This window comes from Acomys minous, assembly GCF_964271855.1.
Source record: "Acomys minous genome assembly, chromosome: 8".
Taxonomy (NCBI): domain Eukaryota; kingdom Metazoa; phylum Chordata; class Mammalia; order Rodentia; family Muridae; genus Acomys; species Acomys minous.
The window spans coordinates 2,529,679-2,554,761 of NC_140489.1; the positions used below are offsets into that span (position 1 = coordinate 2,529,679).

General features: G+C 50.4%; 1 protein-coding gene across 2 annotated transcripts in view; it reads right to left on the minus strand.

Moving 5' to 3' along the window:
* PTPRN2 (protein tyrosine phosphatase receptor type N2) overlaps window positions 1–25,083 on the minus strand; it is a 705,670-nt gene that overhangs the window by 74,454 nt on the left and 606,133 nt on the right. For both annotated transcript variants that reach the window (XM_084793869.1, XM_084793868.1), the window contains exon 14: window positions 20,610–20,804. In XM_084793869.1, coding sequence (XP_084649995.1) covers window positions 20,610–20,804 — 195 coding nt within the window. The remainder of the gene's footprint in view (window positions 1–20,609; window positions 20,805–25,083) is intronic.

The window sequence follows — 25,083 nt, forward strand, 5'->3', positions numbered from 1 at the left end:
GTCTCAATTGAGAAAATGCCTCCGTAAGATCAGGCTACAGGCCTGTTAAGCATTTTGTTAGTGACTGATGGGGACCGACCCAACCCATTTCTCTTTTTTTTTCCCCCTGTGGTGTTATCCCTGGGCTCGTAGTCCTGGCTTCTATAAGAAAGCAGGTGGGTGTGGTGGTGCATGCCTTTAATCCCAGCACTCTGGAAGGGAGAGACAGGCAGAAATCTGTGAATTCAAGGCCAGCCTGGTCTACAAAGTGAGTCCAGGACAGCCAAACTACACAGAGAAACCCTGTCTTGAAAAATAGAAAGAATGAAAGAAAGCAAGCAAACAGGCTGAGGAAGCCATGTGGGGCCAGGCACTAAGCAGCACCCCTCTGTGGCCTCTGCATCAGCTCCTGCCTCCAGGTTCCTGCCCTGTTTGAGTTTCTGTTCTAACTTCCCTTGAACTGTTATCTGGAAGTATAAACTGAAATAAACCGTTTTCTCCCCAAGTTGCTTTGGCCAAGGTGTTTCATCACAGTGAAAGTAACCTACCTAGGACACTGACCTATGACCCTGTAACATGTAATCACCTCCTATGACCCTCTTACCCTATGATCTTGGACCTTCCTGTCCTGGGTTCTGAGCCCTGCTGTCTCCCCACGGCCTTCTTGTCCTAGGATCTGGGATCTACCCCCATCTAATGACTTCCACCCTGACTCCAGCCTCCTGTACCACACACACCCTGATTGGTTCTCTGCATGCTTTGAGCTCCACTCTTCATGAAGTCAACCTTTCCCAGGGGATGCTGGTATCTCAGCCACTGTGGACAGAGTGTCTGCTGGCCACCGGGATTCCTGCAAGGCTTTGTTATAGATGGCATTTTGTATTGATGGTGGTGGGCGCCTTCCAAATCCACTGACACTTAGGAGCATTTGGGGGAGGGGAGGAGGAGCATCCTAAGTTATTTAGAATGTCTCACTCTAAGCTTCTCCTCTGACTCCCCCATTCAGGCAGCTGGGGGGGGGGTGTGTGGTGGGGAGAGCATCTGTGAATGCGTGGCTCTTGCCCCAGCATTCTGCTGTAGTCCCGACTGAAGGTCAGCACTTTAATCTGAGACACAGCAACAGCACAGAAACTCTTCCAAAACCCTCCTGCACCCAAAGCCCTTCTCCGTGACATGTGCTCCTCCTTTTAAATGCCTCTCTCTCTCTCTCTCTCTCTCTCTCTCTCTCTCTCTCTCTCGTTCCCGTCTTAAACCAACATGCACCAGTGTACCCATGCCCATCCCATCCCGGGGACTCTGCCGATGCTTCCAAATAGAAGATTTAGGAAGCTCTGGATAAGGAGAGACATAGACAAGCTGGAGATGTGACCCCACTGCGACCTTAAGGAGCTTGTGCTTACAACTTGGAGGTTTTGTCAGAGACACTAGTTAGGGAAGCTGGTTTTCATGGTGATCGGGCTCTTACGTGATGCTAGGCCGCACATCTTCACCTTTCAGCTGTCTTGACTGATTTTGGGATTGGAGGGGTGCATGTATAGAAGGCCTTAGCTCAGCATTTTCCTAATTCTAAGCTCACCAAGAGTCTTCAAGACCACTGGTCCTAGTCAGTCTTCGCGGGAGGACCATCCATCCTCTGGCATGTTGCTACCCCCTAGGATGCCCTTGATGCATTTTTCACTACAAATAAGTATCATGCTGCTGCAGGCTACACGCCAACGTTGGCAGTGGAACTGGGGCGGGGGGGGGGGGTGGCAGGGCGGGTTTCCTACTTGACAGCGAGGAAGTCTGTCACTCATAAGGAAGGCTGCAGCAGCGGCCAGGCGGCCTGCAGAGACCACGTGAATTTTGGGGGCAGGCCTAAGGACTGCTGGTGGTACTTCTTCCCACACGTGGCGGCAGCCACCTTGGCACCCAGGAAGTCTAGCTTAGCAACAGGGTGGAGCCTAGGGGCGTCAGCAGGAGCCTGGCCCGTTAGAGGCCACAGAAACTGTGTCACCTTGGCAGCTCTTTGCCCTCACTGTGACAGAAGCAGACACTCAGAAAAGACTAATTATTAGCAGTATCGAGTGGTACAAAGACGATAAACTCACTCCTTGCAACACGGAAATAAGTCCACCAGGACCTGGAATTATTTCAAGACACACAAAGAACATGGATACCAGCATCAGCTGAGGCCTCCGGGACCAGACTCGGGAGGAAGGGGAAGCCTCCCTCCCCACAAAGCCTCATTCTCACAGTGACACTGCAAAAAGCAAGTGTCTGCCCACCTCGGGATGGGAGGGGTGGGGAGCAATTTTTGAAAGCTGAGTTTTGGAGCACTTGGTTTGGAGCAATTAGTCCTGGGAAAGCTGTGCTCCCAACCCTTCCTGTTTTCACTCAGGGAGCCCATTACGGAGGCACAGTGCCCTTTAATTTACTGATGCTGCAGTCAGACCTTTCCTTGAAGATTGCGTTCCACTTACCTTTTCCTTCCTCATGTCAAGGCGGTGAGGTTTGGTTTTAAAGTCACAAGTGAGGCTAATGCTTCCATGCCATTTGGGGGAAACTGATGACCTTTTTTCCCTATAAAAATAAACACTGCCAGCTGTCTTCATTAATACATTAAAGGGAAACATTCATGGTAAGTGTTTGAATTTCAAAAATAAGGCATTTGAAGGTCAGCAAAAAAGATACAACAGGCGCAGGAGAAAGCAGGTGTGGCGACTTGCTTTTGCCTCCTGTACGTGGATACAAAAATGTAGGGCGTGCCACACGCTTGCTTAGGTAAAGCCTGTTCGGCGATCTGTTGATCTGCAGCTGGCATGTTCTAAGGGCTGTCTGTTAATAAAATGTGGCAGGTGGGCTAAATATTCAAAACTAGAAATTCAAAACAAATGTGAGAAACTCAAGGAGGGACACAGCTACGTGGTCAGAGGGGAAAGTTTCAGTGGTTTTTTTAGTTTAGAAAAGTGCTTGGAACAGGAGCCAAGGACTATAAAAATGAAGAAGCAAAGTGCATCAAGGGTCCAATGAGCTCCCTGCCTGTCCCGTTCCTCCAATACCCGCCCTGCCGAGAGCTGCTCCTGACTTTTGCTGAGGTGGACTGTCTTGTAGTGAAGTAGAACTTGTCCTGCCATGGGTTCCATCAGACAGGGCACTTAACGGTGCAAATATGCACCCATGATGCCACGCAGGACTCCCTGAGATAAAAACAGGCGCACCACTCTGAGGTTCAGTCTTTGGATTCTCTTTACAACGCCTGAGAAGGATACAAAGGAGTGAGGAGAGGACTAGACGCCCCTTGACGAGCTCTTTCTTCCTACTGCAGTTTAGACATCGCTTTCGTGAAATGTTTTTAAGAGCAAGGCATTCTGACAGGCAACCACAGCGAAATGCCAGGCTTCCCTTACCACGGTGACTGGGGAGTGGCAAAGCAGCTGAAGCTGGCCAACAGAAACCTCTTACGTGGCTAAGAGCTGGCTCCAAAGATAAGCACGGACTAGGATACTTTTCAAGTTTGTCTCCTGAGTGTTTTGTTTCTCAAGCCCACCATCTCTGAACAGGGACCTTGGGAAGCTGCTATCAGTGGGATTTTTCAAGTGGCTGAGAAATATACCTCCTGCCTATCAAAACCAATCAAACTGTAAGGATTAAAAAAAAAATCATAAATCCGTGATGCGGTGGAAACACCTCAAAGCTGAAAGCTGTGCAGGGGGAAAGTCCCCAGCCAACTCTCAGTTAAGACAGCGAAAACTGGCTTCACCAGACAGTGAGGGTGAGGGACCAGCACGGAGCAGAAATAGCAAGTTCAGCGCATGTCAGTCTAAAGTGACAGACACTGCCAAATTATCTGTTTTATTTAAAAAATCCTTTTGATGTATCCAGGTGTGGTGAGGACAGCTCTTGTCAGTCCTCGCTCTACTTTAAGGCTAGCCTGTGCTACACAGGGAAATCCCGACCCATCCATCTCCCCGGTCCTCCCTGTCCTCAAGTGATGCTCCAGGCAATGGTCTGCATCATCCCATGTAGCTTGGGAGTGGCTTCAAGCAGGACATGAAGTGGCCATGTCCCAGGTGCTCTGGGTGGTTGAGGATGGAATGCAGAGTCTGCAGAGTGGTGGGGCAGGGCGTGGACACCGGCTACATCTCGATCGCACAATACTCAGAATATTAGAAAATGAACTACTAACTGTCACTGTTCCACAGTATTGGCTTCCGGTATTCCCAGTGCAGACTAAAGACAAGAATTAAAGTCCCACTGATGAAACGGCTATGGATGTCCAGATGGCCCAAGGGCATGACCTAGATTCTGGGTCACCTTCGCTGCGTGTCCCTGAGATGCCGTGGACGGAGCATGGGCTTTGTGCAGGCCAGGCCAGCACATTGACTCTGAGCTGCACCCCAGCCCCTTGGGTACCACACAGAGTTCTGCAGAGCTCCAAAAGATGCCCCTGATGTCCAAAGGCACAGGAAGCATCGGTAGGCTTTCAGCTTCCACTGCAGATTTACAGAAAAACAAAACTGCCGTTTCATTTAAAGCTGGAGTCGAGACAGAGAATATCAGCAAACATGTTCTTCCCCAGAAGTGTTCTGATTAATAAAGCCCAATGAATCAATTAACTTTGTCCTTTCCCTACTTAAAAACAAGTAGGGGAGGCTTGTTCCTTTGTGAAGCTGTGACTGCTTCATTCCGGGACTTTTCCACTTGGTATAGCTAGTATACCGTGTGGCACAGGATGGGGTCATAGGTCGGGCCTGGGATGGGGGTCACAGGTTGGGGTGTGGTTCTGCGTCGGTGAGGATGACAGCCAGGCTGTTATTCTTAAAGGCGGCCAAAGATGGCTAAATGAACAATTTTACGAATCCCATTATCTCATTTAATTCTTAAAAGTTAAGGTTATATGAACATTGGCAAAATACAATGATGAGTAATAAATGGGAGATAATTAAGGGTATCACACTATCTTTTCCTGGTATGCAGAGCTATTAATATTTACAGTCAAGGAAGGTGGCTTGTCTGGCAAGCTGGGTCTGCAGCCCAGGAGCTGTATCTAGTTAAGTCTGGTTATTCCGGCTGCCTCTGCCCTCCTTATCGGCTGTTGGTTACTCTTGTTCAGTTAGTTTGATCAGCATGTCCTGTGAGTGTGAGCAGCACAGGTTCTGGGGCCCAACCCTCAGCTCCTCAAGGCTCAGATCTGATGGGTAGCTTCCCTTAGCCGAGAGTCCCAGGACACGGATAAACACAATTAACAGGATGATTTCCGGTGACTGCCGAGAGACAAAGGCACAAAGTCAAAGACGCGAGGGTAGGATTGGGGTAGGCGCTAGGTTTGTGGTTTTTGGAGTGGCTCCGGGACAAATAGGGAGATACAGAAATGCTAGGGTGGGTGATGCTGCAGGGGGCGGCGGCGGCAGAGGTCCTAGTCTGAGAGGAGATGGTGGAAGGGATGGGGGAGGGGGAGGACAGTGGCGCTGCCAGCCTGGTCATTCAGAAGACTGGCTGTGGCAAGGAGCCAGAAGTTTATTTTAAGAGCAAGGGGAAGCCACTGGAGCATCCGCAGTAGCAGAGGCATCGGATGACAGTGCTCCTGAGAGGTCGTCCTGCACACGGCGGCTGGCCTGATTACGTAAGCTGGAGCTCCTGCTGCCTCTGTGCACATTGCAGTGGCTGAGATTTGCAAGACGGTGTGGGGGTGGGGGGGGGATGGCTGCACACCCTGGGACAGAGCAGACAAGAAGACTTTCGTCCATTTAAGCCCCCATCCTGTGCTTCCTTGCCCTCCCCATGTCCTCAAGTTTCTGCAAGCAGTGGGTTGCAGAACACTTGAGTTGTTTAAACTCTCTCCCAGCAGGAAACGATTCTGATGATTTCACCTAACAAGGCCTCAATGGAATGAAGTCAAAAGTTTGAGAGAGAGAGAAAAAAAGAAATCATAAAAATTCTATCAATGACCTTGATGCTTCTCAAAGTCCTTCAGGCTTTTCCTTACATAGACCAGCATTTGGACATTTAGTTCACAGCTCTGCGTAGCTGCAGGAAGCCTCACTGATGGCAAGTGAACTCAGGGTAGCACCCCAAATTAACAGCCGGTGACTTGATCCCGGCCTTGGGATGTGAGAACAGCCTCCGCGACTCAGCGCACTGGATATATTATGCCTTTCCACAGATAAGGTGATTCTTGGTGCACATATAGAGCTTAGCTCCAACGTGCCTCACAACATGTGGTGTGTGCCATGACAGTCCCAATCCTGGCAAGTGGGGACATGTGCACTGCCCCTCAGACCACCTGGGGGGGGCCAGTCATTAAGTCACCTCTGCAGCGCTGCCAGAGGACACAGAACACTTTATGAAAGAGTCACACACAGGACACTGAGGGGTCCCAGGCACTAAGATATATTCAGACTGAGATGGAGATGACAGCAGACTTGGGGGAAAGAAGAGTTTTCAGGAAATGAAAACATCATTCCTGCACATTGTCGTGCGTGTGAGGTGCTGTAGCACTTCGTGAGGAACCTAGGGGAGCTCCAGGTCTGCAAGGACCCGGCCTGTCAATTCATCCCTCTAGCAGGTAAGCCTAGCATGCGTGCATTTGCCTGAGAGCACTGGCCACTCCAGGACCCCTGAGCTTTGGAAAGCTGAGCAGCCCCCTTTCTCTCCTACCCAGGAGTCTCCACCCACACTGGGATACAGCTGTAGTCCTTAGTCAGTACCACTGATTCAACCAAGAATGGAGTGGCTGTGGAACTTTTAGGCCTCCCTGTAAAATAAGTCTCTCCCCTTCCTGAGAGACTTCCTGCTTGACAGGACCTGGCACTTCCTAAACAACAAAGGAGCAGGCTCCTCCCAGTTCCAGCCCCAGGAGACAGGTACAGGGTTTCTGATTCTGTGTGGTCAAAGGCTGATCACATGCTTCAGAGCCCTACCTGAGGTCCTCCCTTGGCCACTCAGGAGAGGGGCAGGAGATGGGAGAGTAGCTCAGACAATAGGCCCCAGCTTTTCACAGAACAATCTTTTCCAGCCGTATTTTCTGTTTATTATCTACAATCCAATTAGCCACAAGAAGGGGATAAAGGCAGATGTCTGTGATATTAAACAATTAAATGTTCATTTCTTTTAAAATCTTCTCACATCTGTTACTTTTTTTTTTTTCAGCCTTAGCCTTTTTCCTTGGCTGGCGTATAGACTCACCCTAGCCAGGGTATGTGGGAATATTGCATAATCCATTCCCAGAATGCATGAGCAGATCTGTACCCCATAAAATATTCATTCACTCTCAAAAATATTTGCACCCTGCTGTCAAATGTAGACAAATTCACATGGAGTATCAGAAAATGGCCATTTTAATGGGGAAGGCTTTCCCCGAGTCTCTCTTTGCACTAAAACATATTCACCAAAATTATTTTCATAAGAAAGATTAACAATTTCAACATTAACTGCTAATCCCTTTTCATTTAAAACTCTGCTGATAAAATTCTTTGCTTGTCATTCAAATGTAAGTAATAATTATAGATTGCGGGCGTCCGTCTCGGGCCTCATTAATGATAAATTGTATGGAAGTGTGAAGCCAAAGTCAGCTTTGATACATCTCGAAACTCAATTTCCACGGCTTCCCTTAGCTATGTACAATTAATTACACAGTTAATAAGGGAAATACGCTAATGAAAGGAATGTTATTTACCCAGACCGCCTGCCTTTACCAAATATCTTTTGTATTCTTCTCTCCTTGTAATTTTGGTATACAGACAGTTTAAAAGGAAAAAAAAAAGCATACAATTGACAAAGTGGCGGCTTTTAATGCCGGTCTGCAGCTACCCTGATTAAAAACAAGTCAGGAGGAATTTTAATCCAATTTTATATTTCTACTGACTTCTGCTTTTTGAAAGTGCTAAAATAGCCATTTGTTGAATAAATAATTACTACTAAGCTCCTGTACTGTACCAAAGATATAGTTATCTCTACAAATTGAAAACATGGAACATTTTAGAAGAAATTACATGGAAGACAAAGAGGGAAATCTCAGTCATTCTGAACAAACAGACACTCTTCTCTTATCCTTGAGTCCTCTCTTAGGACTATCAAATCTGCTCATTCTGTTTGGATAATCAAAGTCTGACCGCAGCAGACACCAATACTAGCCTTTATGAAGAAAGACACCACCTTCTTGTCAGATCAGAAAAGAAAAGCTGGATAGAGCTGGTTTTGCTTGCTCTTTTATAACACAGGAGGAAGTATGAAAAGGTTCATTACAAATCTTTGTCTAACATAAAATTCGTATTAATATAGAGAATATTCTTTACTAAATAAGAAATAGCCACTTGATTCCCGTCTTCGCCACATCCCTTTGACGTAAACAAATATGCTTCTAAAATCTTTTAAAATTCTACTAGTAAACCAATCCTGTACTGCAAAGGGTTAAAGGGGAAGGCAGAGGATAAGGGGCTTAAAAGCACTAGGGAAAGTGCACTTCTGACAACCAAGCCCACCCTTTTAGCAGGGGAACAAAGTCTACTGGGGGGGCAAGAAACACAGTTTCCACAGCAAACAATACCCACTGCACCCTACACGCTGGGGCCCCTTGGTGGAGTACCACCATGGTGCCTGTGGCCCTCGGCCCTGCAGCCATTTGGAGAGCCAGGCAGTGCTGGTGCCTTTAAGAGCCTCCTCCTGGACCCCTGCTGTGCAGAATCATTTGTTTAAACCAGCCCCTCCACCCACCTCACACCAACTGTACGGTTTACAGAATTCAAACAGGACAGGAGCTGACGTTCTCGAAGACCCAATGCCTTCCTATTCCAAAACCCTGGGCAAGAAGGCCCAGAGGAGACATTTCTGCTCTGCTGCAGATGACGACAGTGGTTAGAGCAGGGAAACCTTTGGGAAGAGGGAAGAGGAGGGATGGTTGCCTAGCAACGCACAGCAGCCTGGTGGTTACAAAGCAGCAGGGCTTTTCTTAGCAGCAGCCTTTTATATTCTGTGCCAGTGATGTAGTCATTACGATTTTCTGATGAAGTTTTTAGGAAGAATAAAGAATTCCAGCCAGAGCAGCGAGGTTACCTAGGACAGTGACACAGGCAGGGGCTTTGTTTCATGAGCGTTCAGGAGACTGGGTCCTCTAACACGTTAGAGAATATTTGCAGAGATTTTGAGCGGGTCTGCTGGAAGTAGAGTGCTTTGATTTTTATCTTCCTAAAGCTAACAGGCTATATGCTCGTGAGAAATAATAAGCAGCCAAGGAAACTGACTCTGAACCCAGTAAGACAACATTACACAAAACCCAGACACATGTGCTCAGTTCTTCAGCAGCCAGAGGACCAGAGCCCAGGAGTCTGGCTGTGTCTCCTGCACCTCCCCAGACCTTCCTTAAAAAGCAAAATGGCTAGAAGGCAGGTGAAGTGAAGTCAGAGCACGGGCTGCAGTCCGGAAGCCCCGCCCCCCACTCATCTCACCCAGTTATTCCAGACACCTCTTAGGGTGAAATTTAAAGTGAAGACCTTCATATATTCTGAATCTTATCCCAGCTCAATGCCAGCCATATTGTGGGGGGCCCAAGTCAGTGGCTACACATTCACCAGGCTTGGCAGGTGAAGCAAGAGTGGGCTGCCAATGGCCTCCTGCTCATACCACCTGGATATCTCCCAGGCCAGTGCTCTGTGCAGCTGGTGCTCCCCGCTCCGCTCCCCCGTGAGCTCACCTGCTGCCTGAGCTGTGGCTCCTCCTCCTTTTCCTTTTCTTTTTCTTTTCAAAATACAAGCAGTGTCTGATATGTAAGCCTTGACTGGCCTGGATTCTCTGTGTAGCCCAGGCTGGCCTGGGTTCTCTGTGTAGCCCAGGCTGGCCTGGGTTCTCTATGTAGCCCAGGCTGGTCTGGGTTCTCTATGTAGCCCAGGCTGGCCTGGATTCTCTGTGTAGCCCAGGCTGGCCTGGGTTCTCTGTGTAGCCCAGGCTGGCCTGGGTTCTCTGTGTAGCCCAGGCTGGCCTGGGTTCTCTGTGTAGCCCAGGCTGGCCTCAGACTCACATAGATCTTCATGCTTATGCTTCCCAAATGCAGGGGTTAAAGGCTTGTGTCACCCCACCTGGCACTGCCTGGCTTCTTTGAGGACAGCTGTGTAAGGTGACTGTTTTCTGAACACAAGGCACGAGGGTGGTTCTCAGATGCAGCTGTCAGTAGGATGGGAGATTTCATGTAGAATAGCATTCCCACTGCATCCTTTGTTTAACCTGTACAGAGCATTTCTAATGCCATGGAAAACAAGAGAGCTTTGAGTGTCTTTCTCTACGAGACATTTTAACACCCTAAAGACACTGGAAAATGGCAGCTACCCATTTATAAAACCAAGGGCCATGTCGAGGAACACAGAATAAAGAAGAAACCCTTGCAGAGACACATGGCCCGAAGACACCCAAATCCTTGAGAGAGAGACAGGGCAAGACAATTTTCTCCATTTAAAACTAGTCTATAGAGACAACAGGAAAAACCCAAACTACCTGCAGGAGGCAAGGAAGGGACCAGAGACTCTGTATAAGCTAGAAGCCCTTGAGGCCTGAACGCTCAGGGAAGAGGCACACAGTGCATCTGTGCCCATGGAGACGGCAATGCTGAGGCATTTGACCCACGAGCCTTATCTATGACCAAGGCTCAAATCAACCAAACCATGGGCCTCCTGGGTCCCTCAGGTGAGCACCTAAGGAGAAAATGGCCCTGGTTTCATGACAGTCTTCAGTGTTTGCCAAACACACTCTCCAAACCCCACAAAGTAGTCACTTTAGCCCAAGGCCACACACAATCCTCAGGTCTAAGGCCACTCTGAGGAGCTATGAGTCTGAACATGGCGAGACAAGAGGTGGCCCAGGCGTGGAGGCAAACAGGCCAGAGCAGAGAGTTGGGCCTTGGGAGCTTAAGAACAAGCCCACAGTGCGTTTGCTTGCCACCTTCAGAGGCACTGAAAGTAGAAACCAGCAACACTGGGAACACATCATGCAGGCGTGAAAATGAACTGATCAGCTTGCAAGCAAAAACATACCCCTTGAAATTACAAACACAGTGGGTGGGCTACATTGCAGACACTGCTGAAGAGAGGCCTCACATACTGGAAGATAGATTTATGGAAGTTCCTGTGAACACAAGGCAGAGATGAAGAGTGGGGATAAGAAAAGGATTTAGGAGATGTGAACAAAAGCACCCAATATGCTTCCACTAGAGGGGGGGGGGATGAAAAGAGAGTCAATTTTAAACAGTGAACGGTGGGTTGTGGATATTAGCTCAGTGACAGATGACTTGTTTGCACGCGTAGGATCCTAGACTCAGTGCTTACTACAGAATCAACAGAAGGCAAGAGTTCTCACATTCAGAGAGATCACAGTAGGTCTGGAGAGAGAGAAAGAGAGAGAGAGAGAGAGAGAGAGAGAGAGAGAGAGAGAGAGAGAGAGAGAGACAGAAATTCTAGTAATCTGCCCCTAAATTCTTACCTTTCTACCCATAGATTAGATCAATCTCTCAGCCCTCATGAGAGAGGGTTGCTTTTGCAGTAGATGGCAACTACCACAGACTCATGAATAGTTAACAGAGAACAAGAGGCTGTGATGCGTTCGGCTTTAAACGGAGAATCTACGTGACCAAAGTGGAAGAGGGCATGCAAAGATTCCAGGAGTCAGAGGTTATGCACACCTGCAGGGAAATCATGTTTGCCAGGCCTGGCCAGGTCTGTTGCACACGTGAATGCACAGCAGAGAGCTGGGCAAGATCAAGTCAGCCAGATTCCCAGCATGGATGGAGGAGGGCCCACGAAGCCACGCCCCAAGCTGAGGAGGCTTCACAATGGATGGTGAGGTTCATTCTTTGGGAATGTGATCCCCGAGAGACTACGTGTGGTCCCAGTAGATGGTCCTGCTCTTCTGTCCTCGCAGGTAGCACTAAGTGGACTCTGGGTTTCCAGATAAAGCACATGAAATGGGGAAGGGAAAGTGGTGGAGAGGTCGGGATGTGGGGAGAGAAGGGGTTGGAGGGGTGGACCCATCACTGGTCTTGTTTCATAGATGGGGGTGCAGGGGCCATGATGCTTAATGTCACCCTACGATCCAGTGGCTCTGCGTCATCATTATCATCTCTGTGCAGTCCTCTCTTGCTCCAGGACTGTGGCAGGACCCTTTCCATCTCTGGACGCTGTCTCTAACGCTCTTGCCTTCCGACAACCAAAAGGGATACAGTGAGGAAGGGAATGCCGGCCTTTTGGTTCAACAAACCACAGTAGTTCATACGGATGCGGCCACAGACCAACTCTCATCCTGCCATTCACTTGCCTGTTTCTTCTGATTAGATCACACAGAGCCCTGGGGGTCCTGATGAGGCTGAGCTGTTCTTTGGATCTCCTCCTTGGCCCACAGGGGTGCTCCTCAGCAGCAAAACCTTGTGTCAACAGCTATCAAAGTCCCACGAAAGACCAGGTCTCCCAGTAAAGCTCATAAAAGCACTTGACTCTGGAGCACATTTCTCTAGATATTCACTCTAAATTGAGTGCAAGCGTCCTGAGAGTAAGAAATCTGACATCTTTATTCAGAGCAGTGCTAAGCACCCAAAGGTAGCCAAACCCCGGGGCAGTAGACTCATACTTGATGTTTGTGGAGCTGTGTGATTAGATGAAGCTTCAATACTTGTATTTTATGAATCACATTAATTTTATCTATGTATGAGAACAGCAAGGTGAAACTATTGGACTAGTACAGCTGTCTTTCAGCTTAGCTGAGTGTGCCTATAAGTCACAGGCATGGGAGGCACTGAGAGGGCCCAGCACATACCTCTGAGCTTGGTTCACCATACCAGGTATATCTGGAATGAACCAGTCTGTCACCAGCACCCCTAAAACACCGGCTGAGTGACACTTTAGAGTCCTGTTCCAGATACTGGCTTCCCAGCTTCCCCTTAGTGAGTGTTACTCGTGAGGATGTTAGTTCCAGTCTTGGTGTTGATTTTTTTTTTTTTACTTCAGCCGGTGAATACTAATTGGATGCTTATTTATTCCGTTTTACCCACTTCATTCACTAAGACATCTACAAAGAGTGGAAAATAATCTTTAAAACAACAATAAAGAAGGGCTGAAGGTCAGATGTGCCAGATCCGAGTATCACCCCAGACGCGCATCGTGACCCAGCCCAGGCAACTGCACTCTTCTTGCTCACATGTCTTCCACAGCTTCTTTGTGTGCCACCCACCCTCAGGAGACAAAAGTCTGCCCCAGTGAGCACCTGGCATGTAATGTGCATAAGCCACAGCAAGGTCTTTCTGCGTGTCTTACTGGGGTCCGGGTGAGATTGAGCCATGACATTTTTCTTTACACATCCAAAGCCAAGGCAGAAAAGACAAGACCAGAAACCAGAGGGCAGGGAGCACTTTATATGGCCAATCAGATTATCTTCAGATGCTTTTTAATAATGAAAAGTATCCCTGCTTTTTGCCCACCAAAACAACAAGATAACACCCACTTGCGCGCACGCGCGCGCACACACACACACACACACACACACACACTGCCCCCAACACTACCACCACCGAGTAAAGAAGACCACAAACAATATTCTGCCTATATTGCACACTGGCCATCCATAAAGAGCTGCCATCACTGCCCTGGCCACGAGAGGGTCCAAAAGCATTCTGTCATAGCAGCAGGAAGCCTGCATCCTCCCCCCAAGATGCCCATGGGAAGTGTGGGTGGCAGTGTGGAATGGCTTCGCTAATGGGGCGCCTGCAGCTGCGAAGCTGGCAGCAGTAGCCCGCAGCACCCTGCACCCCACAACCCCGCTCTGCCCGCATTCTCCGTGAGTACTGGCCAGCACTCACTTCCCGCCTGAGCTTGGCCTGAAGCAAATAAGCTTCCTAAGCTGCCTGAGGCCCTTAACGAATGCTGTGGATGCTCCACCCGAAAGCGGTGAGTGGCCTGCTTCTTCTTGGAAAGCAGTGGGGCCCGGAGTCTTCACTGCTAGCCCTGAAGCCAGAGAACAGCCTGTCACCAGAACCGGTGCTAGGTGACAAGTACGAGGGGGCTTAGGACATGCTCAGCTAGCCTAGGGTAAGGAGGAGAACCTCCCCCCAACACACACACACACACACACACACACACACACACACACACACACACACACAAGCTGTGCAGGAAGAGCAGTCATCCTGAAGCCAAGGAAAGGCCTTCGATGCATCATGGCCTTTTGGTCTCCAGGATCAAGTCCTTCACTTCTATCCTAAGCCTCAACCCTAGCAGTCTGGGATCTGAGGCCAAAGACCCATGACTTCCTCCATGCCTTCCAGAATGTTCTTATCACCGACACCTGGGAGCTAGTGTCATGTTCAGGAGAAACCCTACCCTGAGTCAATGTAATGTCACAGTTCTTGAACACAGTAGTTGTGTGTGTGCCCAAGCTGCCTGGACACCCACTTCCCTAATTGGCAGTTATGATGTAATTCTGACAAGATCTTTTTTGTGCTGTTTGCTCCCTGAAATTTTGCCCTAGTGGACTGATTCCTGCATCTTCTGGAATGGCAACACTACATTGCTGTCACACGCAGATGAGTAACTGAACGCTGGGGAAAGAAACAGGAGCAAATGATCCGATTCTGAATAAATATCCAGTTCTGTCCTGGCCCTGAGGATTCCCCTCACTCAGCGTGTGCCTGAAGGCCCTCCTTCCAGAAGGAAGATGGTGGGCATCGTGGCATGTTGGCCATGGGTACATAGTGGGGTCTCATGTGTGTTTCCGTGTCTAACTGACCTGGTTCCCAGCTCACCTTCAGCACTTCCTGTCATGAGCAGGAAGGAGCCGAGTACTGTCAATGTCAGTGCTTTGGGGCCCACAGGGCCAGGCTGAAGGACAGCTCCATACTCCATACCGTGGCCTGTTCCTCATGCCTGGCTCCGTACAAGCCCAGCCTCACATCCTGAGCCTGCACCCTGTTCCTAGTCTGTCTGATGGCTGCTCTGGGAGCTCCTGTCCTGTGCTCGCCTCTTGTCCTCTCCAGCATGGACACAGGCTGCTTTGCATCTCTAAGCCTTTGGCTTCTCCACCTTAAGTTCACGTGCAGAGGGCATGGCCCTTTGGCTCTCAGCAGATCCCTTCGCTTTGATGATGTGCAGGAGCTGTCTTCTGTTCTCTCGGATTGGAAGCCGTTGGTCTTGTGTGGGAACATTTTGTACTTTGCCATTTCACATCAGCTCTGGCTTTTATTGCCTTCATCTGTGAAACGGGCCCAGCCTTGGGTCTTGCTTGGTGGGTTTCTAGGGACAGGACTATACAAAGGCTCAGAGGAGCTAGTCATTGTGAAGAGAAAGGGGACCCAAGGCCTCTGCCCCACTTGCTTTTCTTCAACAGAGATGAACAGACCCACTCATTCCCTGGGGTGTCCCCAGCTCAGAGAAAGCAAGTGGGAACGCAATCAAGTGCCCTTTGCGTGAACACTCACACCACTTCCCCACTCCCACTTCCCTGCGAGGATGCTTTGCTGTACACACTCACACCACTTCCCTGTGAGGATGCTTTGCTGTGCACATTCACACCACTTCCCTGCGAGGATGCTTTGCTGTACACACTCACACCACTTCCCTGCGAGGATGCTTTGCTGTGCGCACTCACACCACTTCCCTGCGAGGATGCTTTGCTGTGCACACTCACACCACTTCCCTGCGAGGATGCTTTGCTGTACACACTCACACCACTTCCCTGCGAGGATGCTTTGCTGTGTGCATTCACACCACTTCTCTGTGAGGATGCTTTGCTGTGCACACTCACACCACTTCCCTGCGAGGATGCTTTGCTGTGCACATTCACACCACTTCCCTGCGAGGATGCTTTGCTGTGTGCATTCACACCACTTCTCTGTGAGGATGCTTTGCTGTGCACACTCACACCACTTCTCTGTGAGGATGCTTTGCTGTGCACACTCACACCACTTCTCTGTGAGGATGCTTTGCTGTGCACACTCACAGCACTTCTCCACTCCCACTTCCTTGCAAGAATGCTTTGTTGACTCATGAGTGAGTCTTAGGAAGCAATCTGGTTATCAGCCCCTCACATGGCCAGCCACGTGGAAACATCTCCCTACAGAAGGCAGGCTCGATATGGGAATATATTTTCTGGGAAGTAAACTCAACCCTGCAAGGATCTCTGAGGAAGGCAGGTCCCACATGCCTACGGTGACATTATGACAGCCCTAAGATGTCCTTGCTCTACAGACTTCTTTTGGAACTCTGAACTCATTCGAGCATCCCACGTGGTGAGCATTTCTTCAGGAAAGCACAAGATGTGCTGATGACGGTGTCCTGGTACATCAGCCACCCCACAGGCACCCTGCCAGGCTGGATTCACCTTCTGCAAGATGGCCTCCCCTCCTCTGCCCCTTTACCCACTTCTTCCCAGGAAGCTCATCTTCCTGAATCCTTGGTGTGAGGGGTCTGGGGGACCAGGACCATTTCCCTGAGCTCCTTCAAAAACAACTTGAAATCTTTGGGTAGTTTAGTTTGTTTGTTTGTTTGTTTTTTAACTTTTGGTTTCTTAGGGCAAAGTCTTGCTGTGTCCATCAGGTTTGTTTCAAGCTTACAATTCTCCTGCCTCAGTCTGTGACTACTAGGATCTTAAGTGCACACCACCACCTAGCTTTGTGTGAGTGTGACATGTGTGCAAGGGCGTGGGGGTGGCTCATGCTCCTGTGTAGAGACCAGGGGAAGTTGTCATGTGTCCTGCCCTGTCCCCCGTTGCCTTGTTATTTTAAGATGACGTCTACTGAGCCTGAAGGCTGTCAAGCTCTGGCCATCCTCCTGCCTTGCCCCAGTGCTGGGGTTACAGGCATGCGCACGGCCACGTCTGGCTTCTTTATGTTGGGGCTGGAACCTGAACTCGAGGTGTCACGCAGCAAATGCTCTTACCTACTGAGCCACCTCTACAGCCCCCAAACTTGGAATTCTAAAAGAAAAAAAGTATTAGTTTTTATAATCCTGAAAAGTTACAGGGCTCGTTGCCATCTGCGTTTTCCTATCATCTGTCTGTCTGCCTGTGTCTGAGGTCTCTTGATTCACACCACACACACATCCACACCAACACCCTCTTCTATTCTCCTTGCCTTCCCACTACACTCTGACTCTTCCCAATTAGTTCCCCTTCTAGGCGCATGCTTATGCCTTTTAAAACATTAGGTTCTGCAGAGCGTGACCTGGTTTCCAGGATGCTCTCCAGTGCCTACAGGTAGCATGACTTCATTCTCCTTTATCGCTGACTAACACTGCCCCCTGAACTTGTATCACATCTCCTTACCACTGACCTGTGGCTGTGCACCCAGGCAGGCTCTGTAACTTGCCTGTTCTGAACAGTGTGGCAACCAACATGGGTGCGCAAGTGACTCTTTGCACGCTGATGTGCATGCCTAACACTCAGAGGTCCTCCTGACCTTGCCTCTTGAGGGCTAAGATTAAAGGTACGCACCACTGTGCCCAGCAGAAACTTGTAAGCATCATTATATTTTTATTTACTTATCGTCTCCTTGACTGTGTGGCTTTACTGTGACTGCAGGTTGGTGGTGTCTGGAGGTACATAGGCTGGTCCACTGGGGATGGAGGACACAGGCTGGTCCACTGGGGATGGAGGACACAGGTTGGTCCACAGGGGATGGAGGACACAGGCTGGTCCATTGGGGATGCAGGACACAGGCTGGTCCATTGGGGATGGAGGACACAGGCTGGTCCACCGGGGATGGAGGACACAGGCTGGTCCACTGGGGATGGAGGACACAGGTTGGTCCACAGGGGATGGAGGACACAGGCTGGTCCATTGGGGATGCAGGACACAGGCTGGTCCACAGGGGATGGAGGACACAGGCTGGTCCACTGGGGATGGAGGACACAGGCTGGTCCATTGGGGATGCAGGACACAGGCTGGTCCACCGGGATGGAAGACACAGCTGGTCCACAGGGGATGGAGGACACAGGCTGGTCCATTGGGGACGGAGGACACAGGCTGGTCCACTGGGGACGGAGGACACAGGCTGGTCCACTGGGGATGGAGGACACAGGCTGGTCCATTGGGGATGCAGGACACAGGCTGGTCCACCGGGATGGAAGACACAGCTGGTCCACTGGGGATGGATTTATGGGATACAATTATTGCCAACCTAGAGTTGAAACCATTTTTGTTCGTTTTATTCCTTTGGTCTTTTAAAAATTACTGACTTATTTTTATGTGTATGGGTGTTTTTCTAGCATGTATATATCTCTGTGCCACATGTGTGCAGTGCCCATGGAGGTCAGAAGATGGTGTCAGATTCCCAGAATTGGAGTTTACAGATGGTGGTGAGCAGCCATGCTGGTGCTGGGAATTGAACTCGGGTCCTCTAGAAACACTGCCTTTCCGTCCCTTTCTTTAGTCTTTATACCCAAACAACACCTTTTGCCCCCATGAGATGCACTGGGGCAACTTTGTGACTGAATACTCAATGCCCTGGATCTACCTGGTGGCCCACTCACTCCTCCTTCCATGGACTTTAGCACATTCAACTTGCCAGCTCGCCAATTAGCAAACACTTTCCCACAGAGTGTCAGGGTGACCGATCTCTGCAATTACCTTCCCTGTAGCTTTAATGAGCCAAGGTCAGTCGCAAAGGGCTGACACGCATGGAGGGCTTCTACAGCCTGTGCAGAGAGGACCAGCATACAAGCTGGGCATGAACCTAACCCTGGGCCAGACCCATTCTTCTGAAGCCTGAAAGGAGTCCCCAGCCTGGGTACCAAGTCCGTGAGATCTGAAGAAAGTGCCTAGGGTTCCGGGCTTCTCTGGGCCCAGCACAGAGAGATTCTGAGGCAAGACCCTATGTGACACGACCCTCCCTGAAGAGGGAACCGGGATGACTAGGTACAGAGAAAACAGAAGTCTAAGGCACAACCCAGGCCTGCATGGCTTCAGCGACTCGGTAGGCCTGCCTCCCAGCCTGCATCCTGGAGAAGATGCTGAGCCATATCTCCTGCTATAGAAACAGTGATACCTAGAAATGCCTTGCTCCCCCTGGGGCGAAAGGAGCATGAGAAGGGGGGAGGGGAAGGGGGAAGGTGGGGGGGGAGGGGAGACAGGACCTGCACAGGTCTGAATATACTTCTAGATCTAGTGTGGAAGGTGGGTGAAGCTATGACGCTATTCAGGGAGATGCCTCCGATGGGCTCTGGTGGCCCTGCTGACCTCTGCCTGGGCTTCCTTGGCTAGTTGGAGGCTAAGCCCCTTGCTGCACACAGAATTGTCCAATCATGGCTTCTCCTGAGGATGTATGCCATACACCACATAGGCACAAGGTATCACCAAATTGTGACCCAAAGTCATGAAATGAATGCCCGGACCACAAGAGCTGAAGTAAGCCACCGTTGGATGTGCACAGACTAATGCCTTTACCTGAGCACCAAACCGCACTGCGGGCCTGGACTTCCAGTTGCTTTTCTAAAAGGGACGAATGTGGAAGTCCTCAGAAGTCAGGTCTAATGCAGTAACTGCTTCTACAAGGAGGACATCAGCCACAACAAAGGACTGTGAAGACGGGACACAACAGGAGCGTGACACACCCGCTGAGGGAACACTAAGCTACCTGCCCCAGCTGTGAGAAGCCTTCTCTTCCTGCCTCTATCCCAGAACAGCATTTTGAGGTTCACCATTTCAAGGAGACACAAAAGCAGGCAGGACAAGGACAAGTCACAGGCAACACGGAGAAGCGATGTCCTCCTGTGGCCGCCTGGGAAGTGGACAGCTGGGCGCCTCTGCCTTTGGATGTCCACTTGGGTGCCTGAAGCACTGAGTCAGGACACTCACAGGATCTTCTTGGTTAACATGGCTTCTGCCTGGTCTGCTGGCTCTGCCAGGAGTCTTCCTAGCAGCACATAATTTCCCAGCTTCCCGTGGCCACCGGACCACCTGTGACTACATAAACCAGCTAAGGAAGGTGCTGCAAGGTAAGTAAGGACAGGAGGACTAACTGTATAAAGCATTTCCCCGTCCATGATCACAGCAGGTGCTTCCAAGGCAGGGAGCTGGGCTCCGCCTCAGGCTGGAAGAGGCCCCATCCCCACGTGGAAAACTACATGGTCATATGCTGCGTGTTTCTGTTTCACATTCCCTCAGAAGGGTGGCCAAGGGACAACCCGAAGAAGCTCCGAGTTGTGGACAGTGAAACTGGACAGTAATAATATTCCATGAGCCAACACAGATAAGAGAGGAAGTGTAGCAGGGACGTGTACACACGGCATAGACAGCTCACACCTCCTCCTGTCTCCTCACCCTCAGCTCACAATGCCCAGGAGTGACATTTGTTCTTTAAAAAAAAAAAAAAAAACTCAGACAGCAGTTACTGGGCTGGGAACAAGGAAGCAACAGCCCCTCTCTATTAATCAAAAGCCGACAGAGTGGCACACGTGAGGCAAGCGCTGAAAGGCGAGCATTCCCAGCATCCCATCTCAAGTCCAGGGCAACATGTGTGCACATGCACATGTGTGCTCCATGCTTGACAGAGGAGTTCAGTGAGGGACCCTCCTTTTTTTTAATACCCAGGACTCACGAGGGGACACCAACAACACACCTGGAAAAGGAAAGCGCACCCTACGACTGTCTGCCATTCACAGAAGTGAGAAGTCCCTTGCAAGCCTTACCAGGATCATGTGACCGGTAGAGATGTCCATGTTAGACTGGACAGGCTCCTCAGACCAGGATGACGTGCTGCTCCGAGCTGAAGGACTAGGCATCGGCCCGTCGCTGAACTGGGACGAGACACTGTTGATTCGGGATGTGTGTGGTCCCTCAGGGCGATCCTGTGGCCGAACAGCCATGCGCTGGCGGCATAGCTCCTGCAAGACAGCCAGGGGCAGAGTCAGGGGAGCAGCAGTCTTCGGGGAAACCCACTTAGTGTTCCCATAGAACTGCGAGTCTGCCCACCCTAGTAAGAATGTATGTCCTGGCCACTAGATGCCTCCCAGGGCTCAGCACGCCCACAGCATGTTGTGTGGCACCATTTCATACCCTCCCAGATCCACAGGCCACTGAAGCAAGTTGGCTTGAAGAACATATATGTGAGTATACACCCATATGCACACTGTGTGAGTACACACCCATATGCACATGTATGTGAGTACACACCCATACACACATGTGCACACTGTGTGAGTACACACCCATATGCACATGTGAACACTGTGTGAGTACACACCCATATGCACATGTATATGAGTACACACCCATACACACATGTGCACACTGTGTGAGTACACATGCATGTGAGTACACAACCATACGCACACTAGCACGTGTGTGTGAGTACACACCTCTATGTTCATATGCACATGTGTGCTCTAAGTAGACACAACCCCCATCACCACATAGATTCCTAAAGCAGTCTCTCTTGTTTTCTTCTGGTCAAGGACAATACAGCAGTTAGATTGAGTTAGAATCTTTCCTTTATCTTTGGAACTTAGGCCACATGGGAGACCAGGAGTTTACTGCAAGGTGGGGACATTCTCAGTCTGCCATTTTCTTCTCCCTCAAAACAATTCCCACTCTGTCAAAAGTGAGGAGGATCCTGGGATCTCAGTGGCATGACACCTTGGTGCTGACCTTCAGCCGGTAGCTCCCACCTTCTGACTGACAAGAACTCATTCTGCAGGCTCCCAAGAGTTAAGACACGACGTGAGCAGCTGGAGAAAATGAAACTGTGACTCCAGTCACCAAAATGAAATGGCAGCAAGAGGAGGCTGGAAAGCAGAGCTGGGCACACAGAACAGCAGGAAAGAGAATCACACCCTCTCCAGCAGTGTGACCCAAATGCCCATTTAACACCCAAGCCAGTGGCAGAAGGTCAGGGGACGCAATCATGTCTTCATCTCCTCCACCCTCGGCCACTGTCACCGCAGGCTTCCGACATCTCCACAGAGGCCAACAGAATTGCATGGACTGACATTCATCGGCTCAGCTTGGACATGGCAAGTGGCTGAGGCAAACCCCGAGACACAAGACCTGTAGGGAATAGGGAGGCCTGACAAAAGGGGGTGACAGGACCACTGGGGCCTGGCTGTAGGGAGGCCTCTGACAGAGGGGTGACAGGAGCAGTGGCGCCTTGCTATTCCCTAATCTCCATTCATCTGGGCTCCTCCTTTTCTTTTCCAAATTGTCATCTCATTCTCTGACAATCTCAAAAATAACACGAACCAAACAAACAACAGAGCCCCGTGCTCCCACAGGGCTCCTTTCAGGTGCTGGCGCAGCCTCCAGCCCAAGCACCCGCACACCTTACTCACATCATCCTCGCCTACGATGGATTCTGGGAACAGACACCAGGAAGAGGCTCCTCAGCACCTCCTGTGCCTTTTACAAAACTTAGCTCAGGCAGAGACTCAGCGTGCCATGCCACCAGGATGAGCCTAGGGGAGGGACACAGGAAGTCATACTGGCCATGCACGTGGTGCCGTGAATCAAAGAGGGAGGCTTGAAGAGTAAGTGTTCCCGAAGGGATCCCAGACCTGGAAGGAATCTTGGCTGGGACACATATGCACTATATGAGCTTGTGCAAGCCATTTAAAACCTACAACCCCTGTTTCTCCCCTTCAGAACAGGAAGTGATAGTTGTCATGAAAGCTTAAAAGCTCACGTTCATAGACAGGCGCGGCGGCACACGCCTTCAATCCCAGTACTCGGGAGGCAGAGGCAGGCGGATCTCTGTGAGTTCAAGGACAGCCTGGTACAAAAGTGAGTCCAGGACAGCCTGGTCTACAGAGCCAGTTCCAAGGCTACACAAAGAAATCCTGTCTCAAAAAACAACAACAAAAATGAGAAGAAAAAAAGAATCCATGCATGCTTAGTATGCTGTGTCCCACAGAGAAAGCCCTCTGACAACCACCAGCAGGACTGGACACAAAGGGCAGAGATGACTGCCAAAATAGTCCTCTAGGGCTAGGCAGGTGGCTCAGTGGGTAGAACGCCTGCCTGGCAAGCAATGAGGCGCTTGTGCACTATATTTAGCATAAACCGGGCATGGCATCGTACGCCTGTAATCCCAGCACTGGGGAGGAGGACGCAGGGGGACCAGAAGTGAAAACATTCCAGGAAGGGATGAAGGCTGACTGCCTGACTGTGAGGGTGTAGCTGCAGAGTGGGTGGTGGGCTGAGGACCGCGGTGTGTGACGCCTTGGAGGTGAGCTAAGAGGTGCTTGGGGGCCACTTCCTGGGTGTCCGAGCAGCCACTGGTGTGTGGAGGAAGACCAGCTGCGTCGGCAACTGGTAGGGCTTTCTTAGGCTCACGTTGTTTTCATGAGCCTGCAGGTGAGCCGGAGAGGGTGAGCTGCTGGTTTCCACAGGTTTGCACAGAGCCGCCCCGAGGACATCTGTGATAGAGCATGATGGGCAGGCAAGGGTCTGGACTGGGGATGGGGGCTGCAGACTCTCTCCTCTGACTTCCTGGGTACCCATCCACACTTACCCACTAACGAGTGCGTAGTGCCGGGAGCTGGAACCCTGTCCTCAGCACTGTCTGTATGAACTTGAACATGTTGCCTACCCATTCCGTGCCTCAGTTTCCTCTCTCATGAAATGTGGCAACAGTACTAACTTCCCAGGTGCGGAGGGTTAGGTAAGTGGTAGCACACCCCTAACCCCAGCTCTGGGGAGGCTGAGGCAGAAGGCCATGCAGGCTTTACATAGCCTGCCACAGTCAGAGTTTGTCTCAAAACAAACAAAAACGACAGAATACTGAGGGCTTGTGGGGCTCCCTCAGGTGCTTGCTGCCATTGTACGCTCGCTGGTCACCTGCAAGGGGACCCCAGGTCTGAACTCCCTGAGTTCACAGTACGTTCAGTGCTGGGTACAGATGTAAAGAAATACAGCTAAGAACATACACTGAGCCTTCACAGGCAAGGTGGATAGATGGTCATGGGGCTGCCAGGATGGGGGCAGGGGCACTACTCAAAAGCTCCAGGAGAGGAGACACTAGTGCAGTCTCAGGCTGAGCTCCAAACCATGGTTTCCACGCTGAGCTGTCTCAGAATGGTGGCATCCATCGGAGGGGAAGGAAGGAGTGCAGCTCTCTGTTCCTCCCTGGTGGACACTGCTCACAGACACGGTTTTTGACTCTTCACTTAGGCTGCTGTGGTCTACCTCCCTCTCCACTACACACATACTCTCAGGAATAAGCCGGTCGGTTGCTCTACCTCTCTGGAATTCCCGGTGTTTACCAAATGGCCTGTCTTGCTGAGCAGGCTCAGAAGGGAAGTGACTCCAGAGGCTAACTGTGACCTTGGGAAGACACTTCTACGAAGCTAGGGGAAGGCCATCATGCCTAAAGCTCTCCCTGACCCAAGTGTGACTTCATGGTCGCAAATGTCACCTTAGACAGCTTTGCCGCATTCTCTTGGTTGCACACTGCCCACATCTGGCACTACAGCCTGGCCCAGGACAAGGTAGCCTGGATCTGCTGCACCCGGGCCACGGTGGTCTTCCCACTTGCCTCGTCTTGCTGGTCTTTCCTACCTGAGACTGGGAAACCTGTGGCAGCCAGCGCATGAGACCACATGGCTGTAAGGACTGGGTACATGGAGATGAAAGTCATATCAATGATGTCACAACACATCCAGGACGAAGCTTGCACTAAGGACACCTGTGCAGCCGTGGGACTATGAAGCAGCAAGCCCGCTGTCCAGTGTCTCCCTCCACGGAACAGAGACAAATATCTCCCCATTGCTTTATTTGTGATGTTCCCCCTCTCCACTGTTAACTCTCCTCCAACTGTCTCCTCCACTGCCTCCTCAACACAACTGTGGTGCGTGTGTGGGTGTGTGGGTGTGTGTGTCTGCATGTGGGGGGTGTATGAGTGTGTATGTGAGTGTGCATATGTGAGTGTATTGAGTGTGTATGAGTACACGTGAGAGTATATATGAGTGTGTTTATGAGTGTGTAAGAGTGTGTGTATAGGGGTGTCTGTGGTGTATATGAATGCATATGAGTGTGTGTGAGTGTGTTTGTGAGTATATATGAGTGTGCGAGTGCATTGAGTATGTGTGTGAGTTTATGAGAGTATTGTGTGTGTATTAGAGTGTATGTGTGTATGTGAGTGTGTGTGTGTGAGTGTGTGTGTGAGTGTGT